The 12,930-nt window shown below is 38.3% G+C and overlaps 1 protein-coding gene across 1 annotated transcript in view; it reads left to right on the top strand.

The window, feature by feature from the left end:
- ADAMTSL3 (ADAMTS like 3) overlaps positions 1-12,930 on the top strand; it is a 598,021-nt gene that overhangs the window by 109,216 nt on the left and 475,875 nt on the right. The window contains exon 3 of the mRNA XM_007945172.1: positions 4,244-4,371. Coding sequence (XP_007943363.1) covers positions 4,244-4,371 — 128 coding nt within the window. The remainder of the gene's footprint in view (positions 1-4,243; positions 4,372-12,930) is intronic.

Raw genomic sequence — 12,930 nt, 5'->3', positions numbered from 1 at the left:
GGCAGAGATCCATATTTGTACCCAGTGTCTAAGGCATTTGACTGCTAACCAGAAGGCTGGCAGTTCAAACCCACCAACCAGTCCTCAGAAGGAAGACTGGGCAATCTACTTCCGTAGAGATACTGCTTCAGAAACCCAAGGAGGGGTCACTATGAGTCAGAATCAACTTGATGCCAGTGAGTTTGGTTTGGTTTTTGGTCCAAAGAAAGGTGATCCTAGAAAATGTGGAAATTATTGAATAATATACTTAATATCACACACAAATAAAATCTTGCTGAACATAATTCAAAAAAAGTTGCAGCAGTATATTGACAGGGAACTTCCAGAAATACAAGCTGCATTCAGAAGAGGATGTGGTATGGGGGGTAGCATTGCTGATGTCAGATGGGTCTTGGCTGAAAGCAAAGAATAACAGGATGATGTTTACTTTTGTTTTATTGAGTATGCAAAAGCATTCAATTGTGTTGATCATAAGAAATTATGGATAACATTGAGAAGAATGGGAATTCCAGAGCACTTAATTGTGCTCATGAGGAACCTGTACATAGACTAGGAGGCTGTTGTTCAAACAGGAAGAAGGAATACTGCATGGTTTAAAATCAGGAAAGGGTCACATCGGGGTTGTATCCTTTCACCATACTTATTCAATCTATATACTGAGCAAATAATCCAAGAAGCTTGGCTATATGAAGAATAACACAGCATTAGAATTGGGGGAAGACTCATTAACAACCTGCGGTATGCAGACAACACAATCTTGTTTTCTGAAAGTGAAGATGACCTGAAGCACTTAAAGAGTACAGTCTGCAGTATGAATTACACATCAACATAAAGAAAATGAAAATCCTTACAACTGAACTGATAAGCAGCATCATGACAAATGGAGAAAAGGTTGAAGTTGTCAAAGATTTCACATTACTTGGTTCCACAATCAACACCAATGGAAGCAACAGCCAAGGCATCAGACGACATATTGCATTGGGCAAATCTGCAAAAGACCTACTTAAAGTGCTGAAAAGCAAAGATGTCTCTTTGAATACTAAGGTGCACCTAACCCAAGCCATGGTGTTTTCAGTTGCTCCATATGCATGTGAAAGCTGGACAATGAATAAGGAAGACCAAAGAAGAGTTGATCCTTTTGAGTTGTGGTGCTGGCGAAGAATACTGAAAGTACCATGGACTGCCAGAAGAACTAACAAATTTGTCCTGGAAGAAGTGCAGCTGGAATGCTCCTTAGAAGTGAGAATGGCCACACTTCGTCACACCTACTTTGGTCATGTTGTCAGAAGGGACCCTTTCCTGGGGAAGGATATCATGCTTGGTAAAGTGGAGAGTCAGCAAAAAAATGGGAAGACCCTCAGGGAGATGGATTAACATAGTGGCTACAACAATGGGCTCAGTTATAGTAAGTATTGTGAGGCTGGTGCAAGACCGGGCAGTGTTTCGTTCTGTTGTACATAGGGTTCTATGAGTTGGAGCCAACTTGATACTCTGGTAGCATAGTCCATAAGGTATTTGACTGCTAACTTGCTGCTGGCAGTTCAAACCCACCAGCCACTCCCCAGAAGGAAGATGGGGCAATCTACTTCCATAGTGATACTGCATCAGAAACCCAAGGAGGGGTTGCTATGAGTTGGGTCTGACTCGACAGCACACAACAACAGCAACAACAATAACATAACAGAAATAAGGAGCTTGGTGGCACAGTGGTTAAAGCATTTGGCTGCTAACTGAAAGATCTGCAGTTTGACCCTGCCAGCCACTCTGTGGGAGAAAGATGTAAATCTTGCATTGAGGTTTACAGTCTTGGAAACACTTGATCATAAGAAATTATGGATAACATTGAGAAGAATGGGAATTCCAGAGCACTTAATTGTGCTCATGAGTAACGTGTACATAGACTAGGAGGCTGTTGTTCAAACAGGAAGAAGGAATACTGCATGGGTTGCTATGAGTTGGAATCAACTTGATGGCAATGTTTCTCCCCCGCCCCCAATCAGAATCAACTCAATGGCAATAAGTACAGATATATCTGTATCTATAGATAGAGAGATAGAAAATGTTATATGTGTTTTTATTTTAATGTAATTTATTATAGTCTGTACCTCTGTTAATATATTTTAGGGTTGCTGCTGTTGTTGTTGGTAACTCTGGTGGCATAGTGCCTAAGGCATTTGATTGCTAACCAGAAGGCTGGCAGTTCAAACCCACCAGCCACTCCTCAGAAGGAAGATTGGGCAATCAACTTCCATGGAGATAACGCCTCGGAAACCCAAGGAGAGGTCACTATGAGTCAGATTTGACTTGATAGCAGTGAGTTTGATATTTTTGGTTTGTTGTTGTTAGGTGCCATCAAGTTGGCTCCAACTCCTAAAAGCCTTATGTGCAACAGAAAGAAACATTGTCCAGTCCTGCACTATCTTCACAATCTATGCTATGCTTGAATTCATCCTTACAGCCACTGTATCAATCCATCTTGCTTAGAGTCTTCCCTTTTTTTGCCAACCCTCTACTCTACCCTCTATATTTAGGGTAGTTTCTCCTATACCAGGTGTATATGACTAATAATCTATAATTTTCTAGTATTTTGTGGTTTTGTTATTTTAAATGTTTATAATATTTCTGGAATTTATTTTGTTATATTATGTGAAGAAGTTATCCACAATTAAAAAAAAAAAATGTGACCTTAACTTGTAGTCCCATACTATGTCCTTATCCTTGGGTCTATTTCTGGACTTTTTTTTTCTTTTCTTTAATTTAATACATCTGACTTCTTATCCTTTTGCCAATTCTATAGTCTTTTAATCGAGGCAATTTCCCTCTCATTTCCCTTCTTTTACTATAGTTTCTTGGCTCTTCTAGACATTTACTTCACTAGATGAACTTTAGAATCATTTTGGTAGGTTCCAAAAGAAGTCCCTTTGGGATTTTGACTGGAGTTGCTGTAAATTTATAGTTAAATTGGAGAGAATTTGCATTCTGCAGCTTTGAATCTACCTGTTTAGGACTATGTTATATTCAACCCTACCAACCACTTCGTGGGAGAAAGATGTAAATCTTCCATTGAAATTTACAGCCTTGGAAACCCTATGGGCCAGTTCTACTCTACCCTCTATTAAAACATAAGTTTATGCTGACCCAGCACTTACATTACACTTACTTTTAGGCCCCTTAAAAAAAAAATTAGGTCATAAACATTATTTCTTACTATTTCTTATTATATCTATTCATATTTATGTCTATGTCTATCCCTATCTTTTAACTTATATCTCCTCATTTTTTTTCTTCTCTAGAGTATCCTGACATAAGTCAACAGTGACAAGTCCAGGAGACATAATTAAACAAAACTGTACTCATAACTGACCTCTCCCTATTTTTTTGCACCCCTAAGTCTTTATTACTTGTCCAAGCTTGTTCATCTAACCTAGTTTTTTTGGGATAGAGTCTTTGTCAGGAGGTACCTCAAATCCTCATGAAAAATGAGGAGTTACCCACAAGTCTGCATGACCTACTTACATGTCAAAATTTCATTGGGAGCAGTTTGTAGGGTCAAGTTGAAACCCTGCTTTGCAAGGTATAAAACAGATTAATCATAAGAGAGGAAAATATATTCATGATATTTAGCCAATTTATTTAATTAAATTTAGGAATGATAATATTTCAGATTTAAAACTGAGTTTAGAGGCCACCTGGGCAAAACTTTCTTAAGGTGGAAAGGTACTCATGTGCTACTAGTTTCAGTATAAACCTATCATGTACATGTATATATATATGAATGACAGATTTGTATTGATAAATGGATATAGATATATCTGTACCCATTGCCATGATATATATTAAATGTGACCATACTTACATGTATGTGTCCATTTGATGTATATGTGCATGCATACAAGGAGCTCTGGTGGCATAGTGCCTAAGGCATTTGACTGCTAACCAGAAGGTTGGCAGTTCAAACTCACCAACCACCCCATGGAAAGAAGACTGGGCAATCTATTTCTATAAAGATTTACTACCTCGAAAACCCAAAGGGGGTTGCTATGAATTGGAATCGACTCAATGGTAGTGAGTTTGGTTTTTAAATTATGCATACATACACACACACATATTTCAAAACAAAACATTTTTAAGGCAACATTGATCTTCTTGAACAGCTTAGAATAAGACTCTGGGAAAGGCAGGGAAGCTTCAGAAATTTTCTACCATATTTGTCTACAATTTATTGTGATTTTTCACATCCTAGACCTCAAGAAACACACGTTCTGATGAAGACAAAGATAGCAACTGGGATGCTTGGGGTGACTGGAGTGACTGTTCCCGAACCTGTGGAGGAGGAGCATCCTATTCTCTGCGGAGATGTTTGACAGGGAGGTCAGTGTGGGCTTTACCTACTCCTCTGTGTGGGGTGTATCTGTGAATGGGTGGAAAAGGGAAACATCTTGGCTTGGGTTTGGAACGTACTGTGATGTTAAAAAATCTGCTTTCTCCAAATATTTGTCAACCTTGTTACCATTTTTAAATAGTACTAGAACCATTTTCTTAGGTGTGGCCATACCCATCCACATGGGCACCCAGCCAAGGGCATTTGAGTTTTGAGGAAGGGAAGTCCTGACATGTTAAATAAATGACCCAAAGTTTTCAAGACTCAAAGTAGCAGGCTAAGTCTTCTGGGTTTTGCCTCAAGTTGTCATGATTTTAATTCATTTCTTACTTTAAGAAACTCATTGATTAAGAAGGTAATACAAGTTCTGTTTTCACATCTTAGATATGTTTATATTAAATAACATTTGTTAAAATAGATCAGCTCATTAAAAAAACATAAGATTATCATGAGCTGGCACTTAACATTGTTTTTGAGACAATTTGAAGTAATTCTTCATGGAGCTATTTACTTCTAGTTTAGGGTTTTACCTCAGCTCTTAAATTGCTTCTACGTAAGACAGAGCTTCATATTGATGGAACTGTAAGTGCTGGTCCTGGTAAAAAGAAAATTCTAAGGTATTATGGCAACCATCTTCAGAGTTCAGTTGTTATCAGTGAATGAATAAATTGACTTTCCTGAATAGCATCAAAGTGTAGAGCAGAGATGTAGGAAAAACATATTTTGGCTCAAGATTGGATTTTATTGAGCTCACTGTTTTATGATGTATTTGATAGTGACTATATTCTCCAATTTCCTTGAGATAGTGCAGGACAGAAGAGAGATTGTGTGAAAAGCCTTTGAGAAGGAGGACTCCTGAAAGGCATGGGAAGGAGCTACCCCAGAGTGAGTTCTAACTCACAGTCATTGACCCCAAGTAAATGGTGGTGGAATTGAATCCAGGGAATCCACGGTTTAATATTACAAAGACAAGTGGTATACCCAATTCCTCTATGTTTTTACATTAAGAAAGTAAAGGCCCTGTTACTCAATGTGCATCATGCTAGATGGAATAATTATGGGGGCACTTTATTCTATTGTCATACAATCAAAATGCTTACATATTTATTATTATGCAAATTATATATTTATTAATTTTTAAAATTAATTTGACTCTAGAGTATAATTTTGCCAAGTGATGTATCTCAGTATGTGTATGAGTTTGAACAAGATGCAAGATGCAGAAGGTAGTCAGAGAGGACCTCTGTGATCAGGGCATGTTGATGCTGAGACTTGACTGCCAAGGGAAAGTCAGTTATGTGAAGGGGAAGATTTGGAGGCAAACACACTCATACAGCTGGAGAAGCAATCAATGTGAAGGCCCTGGATCTGGAAATGAAGAGCCTTTTATACTCTATTATATATTATTATAGAGAATAGATAAGGGAGGAAGCAGAGTTGTCCAATGTTGAAAAGAGAGGAAAATTATAGACAAAGGTAAAGAATGTGATTCTCATGGTTTTGAATTTCAAGCACTAGTAAAATTTCAAAAAAAAAAAAACACACTTGGAATTGACATAGGGTGACATTTTTTAAAAAATATATGGTCATGTAAGGACAAAAAGAAAAATAGACAAACAAACCCCAACTATAGTCTACCTTTGCAGACTTTTCAAAAAAGAATCACAATAAGAATATTTTCATTTTAACATAAAAACAAGACATAATCTTAGATTAAAGCCCTAAATGGAATCCACTTAGCTTTCTGATAATTTCTTGTTTTGCTGTTATTTATCAAGCTTCACTTTGGGTCAATAAAAATTTTATTATAGACATTAACCATTGAATGATGGGAAATTGGGAACCAGATATCAAGAAGGAAAACAGTCTTTAAGTGTGGACTCTGTCTTTGAATCTTAGCCCTGCTACTTTCTTGCTTGTGACCCTGGGCTAGTCACTTAACTCTAATATGCCTCAGTTTTGTCAACCATAGAGTGAAGCCAATCATAGTACCTACTTCAATAGGATTGTAAGGAACAATAAAGATGAACAGAGTTTTCAGTTGTCTCATGAGGCTGAGGGGACAGAAATTAGAGTTTTGGGTGACCAAGGCAGCCAGAACTTGAGGTTCCAAGATTGTTGAAAGTAGGGATATGTAAAAAAAAAAAAGTGACCCTTTATATGTCATATTTTTCATCCAAGCATTCAGTGATTCATAAGCTGCAAGAGGCAGAGAAGCCAAGCAGAAAGCAGATGCCAACAGGTTAAGAAAATAAGCAGATTTATTGGCAGTCTCATAGTGCTGAGGACACAACAATTGTAGTTTAAAACCTTGGTAGATATCTCAGGTATCAGATGAGATAGATACCTGAAAGACTAACTCCAGAGCGAAAGGATAACCAGTCTTAAGTACAGCAGATATTACTAAGATGGAAATCTTACCTTGAATTACTTCAATCTCTAATTTGTTATCAGAATCTCTTCCTATTCCAACTGCCTCCAAGAAACTTTTTTTAAAAAAATAAAGTCTGGAGGAAGACATCAATAAGATCCTCTACAAGTTTCAATACACCATTTTCATAATTCAATAAAACATTACTAATTTTACTATGAGATAGAATCAAGAGAAAAAACAGACAATGGAGCAGGTATTGAGCTCTCAGACTTGTGCATTAAAACACAAAACAAAATACAACAAAATAGAGAAACCTGTGCCGTCTATTTAAGAAAATACATGAGTAACAAAATGACAGCAACAAATTCATACTTGTTGATAATTACACTGAATGTAAATGGATTAAATACACCACTCAAGAGATGGAGAATTGCAGACTGGATGAGAAAACAGCCCATCAATATGCTGTCTACAAGAGACACACCTTAGAGACAAAGACAAAAATACACTAAAAATCAAAGGTTGCAAAAAGGTATATCAAGCAAATGGCAATCAAAAAGAGCAGGAGTGGCAATATTAATTTCTGATAAAACTGACTTTAAGACAAAAACCACCATAAGAGAAAAGGAAGGACATTATGTAATGATTAAAGGATTGACTGAACAAGAGGACATAGCCACAATGAATATCTATGCACCCAATGAAAGAGCCCCAAAATACATAAATCAGACTTTAACAGAATTGAAAATTACTGTGGATGACTCCATAGTAATAGTAGAAGATTTAATATACTGCTTTCAGTGAAAGATAGAACAGCTGGACAGAAACTGAACAATGATGCAGAAGAAGTAAACAATACAATCCACCAACTTGACCTTATAGACACCCACAGAGCACTTCACCCAGCAACAGCACAAAATACATTCTTTTCCAGTACACATAGAATATTCTCCAGGATATATCATATGTTAGGCCACAGAGAAAACCTCAATAAATTTAAAAACACTGAAATACTGGAAAGCATCTTCTCAGATCACAATGCTGTAAAATTAGAAATCAACAATAGGAAGATCAATGGCAAGAGAGCAAAGACATAAAACTGAATAACACTGTCCTTAAAAATGACTAAGGAGCTCTGGTTGCATAGTGCCTGAGGCATTTGACTGCTAACCAGAAGGTTGGTGGTTCAAACCCACCAGCCACTCCATAGAAGGAAGACTGGTCATTCTACTTCAGTTAAGATTTATCACCTCTGAAACCCAAAGGAGGTCACTATTAGTCAGAATCTGGGAGCTCTGGTAGCATAGTGGCTAAGACACTTGCCTGCTAACCAGATGGCTGGCGGTTCAAACCCACCAGCCACTCCTCGGAAGGAAGGTTGGGCAATCCTACTTCCGTAGTGATACTGCCTCGGAAACCCAAGGAGGGGTCGCTATGAGTCGGGGCCGACTCTACGGCACATAACAACAACAACAACATTAGTCAGAATCTAGTTGATGGCAGTGAGTTTGGTTTTTGGTTTATAAGCCAACTGATTTGGGACCGAAGCATTAGCTAGAAGAAAGCAACTGCCACAGTAGAATTCTCTATCCAGCAAAAATGTCCTCCACACATGAAGGTGAAATAAAGATTTTTTCAGATGAGCAAAAACAGGTAATTCTTTTCCATCTGACTTTTGCTAAAAGAAGTACAAAAGGGAGTTCTTCAGGTAGAAGGAAAGTGATGCCATATGGAGGATAAAATGAAGGAAGGAATGTAAAATAAAGGAAAACAGTACATAAAAATATGAATATATGGGAGCTCTGGTGGTGTAGTGCCTAAGGCATTTGACTGCTAACCAGAAGGCTGGTGGTTCAAACCCACCAGCCACTCCTCAGAAGGAAGATTGGGCAATCTACTTCCATAGAGATACTGCCTCAGAAACCCAAGGAGGGGTTGCTATGAATCTGGATTGACTCCACTGCAGTGAATTTGGGTTTTTGGAAATGAATATATAAATATTATCCATTTAAAGCAATAATAGTAATGTTTTGTGGGTTTAAATGTATGTAAAATTAGACAAAAGGAAAACAATGAAAAGATTTTGGAAGGGGTTACATGGAGTTAAAGCATTCTAAAGCCTTTGAATTGCCCAGACAATTCTAAAAGTAACCAATTTATATGTACCATTTTGAAGTCAATAATTTTCATTGTAATTTTTAGGGTAATCATTAAAAGCATAATAAAATAATGCATAAACAACAAACTGTCATGGGGGAAAATAGAATAATGCTAAAATTTTTGACTGATTCAAAACAAGGCAAGAAAGGAGAGAAAAAAGAACATAGTGCAAACTGACAAATAGAAAACAAATGATAAGAAGGTAAAGTTGAACTAAAAATGTATACATCAGATGAAAATAGACTATTCCAGTTAAAATAAAAATATTGTCATGCTGCAAAACAAAAATTGTGTGCTGTTTGTAGAAACAAACCTTAAATATAGAGACACCAAAAGATATAAAAGGATGGAAAATGTGTAAAAGGTGAGCACTGTTTAAAAGAAAACTAATTCAGCTTTACTATTATCAGAAAAAGCAGAAATTAAGGAAAGGAATATTATCAGAGATAAAGGAATGATGCAAATACAGCATATCAAAACTCAGCACCTAAACCCATCCTTCTTGTTGTGTGATGTCGAGTCAGTTCTGACTCAGTGAATCCATGTGACAGAGTAGAAATGCCCCATAGAGTTTCCTGGGGTTTAATCTTTATGGGAGTTTATAGCCCCAACGGCATATATTTAAAAATATTATTTAGTTGAAAAATCAATGGCCAAAACTTCCATTTAAGAAGTTAGAAAAAGAAGAGGATATTAAATTCCAGAAGTGTTTACAATTGCTACTTAATATATGTGTATGTATGTGTATTATTGTTAGTTGCCAACAAGTTGGCTCTGGCTCATGGAGACCCCATGTAAACCCAAAAAAAACGAATCAAACCCACTGCCATCGAGTTGATTCCGAATTGCAGCAGTCCTATAGGACAGAGTAGAACTGCTCCATAGAATTTCCAAGGCTGCAGATTTTTATGGAAGCAGGGTGGAACAAGGTGGCATCCTTCTAATACACTCCACTCAATCCCTCTAAAACAGAGACCCAGAAGAACCAAGTGGAAACAGGTACAAATAATGATCCTGAAATTCTGAGCATCTAATGAGAAGATAAAGTATTAGGTTGAGTGCAAACTGGAAAGAGAGCTGGTGCAAGGTTAGTGACTGGGGAGAGAAAAGAAGTCAAGAATGGCTGAAGAGTAGCCATGGGAGGATGAGTTTTTTTTTTTTTTTTTAACTTCATGGAATCCACACAGTATTGAAGACACAGGGTAGAAAGATCAGGAAGATTTCAAGGTGAGCTAAAGTCATGTGGGAGCTGGGAGAGGAACATACAGGGAAGCAGTTCAGACTTCTGTGGCACAAGCAGTTGCAGAGTGAGGAAGGAGTAAGAGGAAAGCAAATAGAGGAATTTATCCCTAGTAGACCAGATGCCAAACTGGACTGCTGCTGCCATGTTGATTCCAGTTCATAGCTTTTTGAGCCAGAGTGGTGCTGCCTTCGGGGGTTTCTGGGGTTGTGGATCTTTGCAGAGGAGGGTTGCCTCATCTTTCTCCTACAGGGTGGCTGATAGGTTCAAGCTGCTGAGTTTTGACTGATGGTCAAATACCACATTCAGCAAACCACTCCAAATGGACAGCATGTGGGCACTCCCTTTAAGTGCCTTCATCACTGGTTGATCTTTCTCACACTAAACACAAGAGGCATGCACCTAAAGGCTTCTCTCTTGAAGGTGCCCCCTCATGCCAGGATCATTTAACCTATTCAGGCACATACTCTGGTGGATCTGTGGATTCTGCCACAAACACTTGCTCCCAGGACTGCCAACTGACCATAACTAGAAAAATCCCTCTGCCACAATTCTCTTATCTTACCATTATTTTTCTCCTTTCCTTTTCCCCCATTTTTATCCCCTTTTATATGTTCATTTATCCCTCTTCCTCCTCTTCTTTTGGTTTTACCAATCTTTCATCTCATGCACCTCCTTTTTCCTTCTTTCCATTTTCTCTATTTTTTATCTTTTATTTTTATTCTGCCTTTCTTCTTTTCTATCTCTTCTTCTTCTTCTTGGTTTTCTTTTTTCAATTTTTCCTGCTCCATCCCATGGGAAAGAAGACATTAACTCTACACTAGTCAGCCATATCTACTATACCAACCACCACACCCAACAGAAGAGCACTGTTCTGGTTACCTATTACTGCTCTGACAGGAAATATACCACAAATGGGATGACTTAAACAAACAGGAGTTTATTCTTATAATTTGGAGGCTTTAAGTCCAAGTTCAAAGTTCCAGGCTCTAGGGGCTGGGTGAAAACCCCTCAACCTTGGGTTCCAGCTCTGCCTCCTGCTCCCGGCCCACTGGAGCTAGAGACATTTCTTCACTCAGACAACTGCTGGCTTCTGAGGCTGAGAAGCCCCAAGGTTGACAAGTAAAAAGGCACAGTCCCGATGCTACCAAACTACACGGCAGGCCATTAACTTAAGTCCATTGTAAGTCCCAAGGTCAGCAGAGCATAGCAGGCTGCTGAGCAACGACATGGCTACATGCAGGGTCCAAGCGTGCCATAGGCTAGAGACCATTCCCAAAGCTTTTCCTTATATACAGGAAGCAGACCACATCCCAAAGGCAGCTACTCAGTTGCTTGTGGTAGATCCTACCATGAAGTTGATTGCCAGTCTCATCATGGGGAATAACTACCACTAGCCACCCAGCCACTCAACCAGGCCCAGCCAAGTTGACACACAAACATAACTCCCACAAGCACTACCACCAGCTCTTGCACCACAGGATCAATGACAGATGGTGGGCAGCATCTGCTCATCCTAACTGCAGCTTCTCCTCCTGATAAAGTGATATCTGCACCTCTATTCCCACAAGTTATTCTACCAACCTGGAGACAGCTGGGGAGTAACCCAGGACTGCGAAGTTAATGACCAAGGAAGCATCCCTTCTCCACACATCTGGATACATCACAACAAAGCAAAACAAAACCAGGGTGAAACAAATCAGCACATAACCAACAAATAAACACAACAACTTCAAAATGCCTCAGAGACAATAGACAGCTTCAACTCAATTGAAGGAATGGGACAAAATAGCAGAAGCAAGTGTCCAAACTAAAAAATCAGGAAATGTCCCTAAAGAAGAGCAGGTAATAGAACTACTTGATAAGAAATTCATATTTACATATATATATATATGTATATATATATATATATATATATATAGAGAGAGAGAGAGAGAGAGAGAGAGAGAGAAAGTCAGTGTGTGCTCTGGTGGTGTAGTGGATAAGACATTTGGCTGCTAGCCAGGTCAGTGGTTCAAAATCACCAGCCACTCTGTGGAAGGGAGGTGGGACAATCTACTTCTGTAAAGACTTACAGCCTCAGAAACCTGATGGGGGTCACTATGAGTTGGATCAACTTGATGACATATATATATATATAAATGGCAATGAGGTTATATAAAAAAACTCAAACTCATTGCTGTTGAGTTGGTCCCAACTCTTAGCAACCCCTCCTTGGGATTCCAAGGGAGTATCACTATGGAAGTAGATTGCCTAACCTTCCTTAGGAGTGACTGGTGGATTTGAACCATCAGTTTTCTGATTACCTTCAGCACTACACCACCAGAGTTCCCAATGAGGTTTTATGTGTATATATATATATATATATATATATATATATACACACACACACACACACACACGCACACACATACACATAACCTCATTACCATTGAGTTGGTTCTGACTCAATGTTGGTTCTGACTCCTAGCAAACCCAGATTGGTTTTCTGAGGTTGTACATCCTTACAGAAGTAGATTACCTCATTTTCCTTCCATGGAGTGGCTAGTGGGTTTGAACCACAAACCTTCTGACTAGTAGCCAAATGCCTTATGCACTGTGCCACCCAGAACTCCATATATATATATGTATGTAATCCCTTGACACTAGTTTGTATGAGGCAAAATTAGAATAAAGAATGAAGATAAATAAACCTAACAGTTATATTGGATGATATCAAAAGAAATGGTACATGTCTGATTGGAATTCCAGAAAAAAAGAAAAAAAAAAAAAAAA

The sequence above is a fragment of the Orycteropus afer genome, unplaced genomic scaffold, assembly GCF_000298275.1.
Source record: "Orycteropus afer afer isolate SDZICR_OR568_19922 unplaced genomic scaffold, OryAfe1.0 scaffold00132, whole genome shotgun sequence".
NCBI lineage: Eukaryota > Metazoa > Chordata > Mammalia > Tubulidentata > Orycteropodidae > Orycteropus > Orycteropus afer.
The sequence above is the reverse complement of the archived record's forward strand: the minus strand, read 5'-3'. Positions and strand labels throughout refer to the sequence as shown.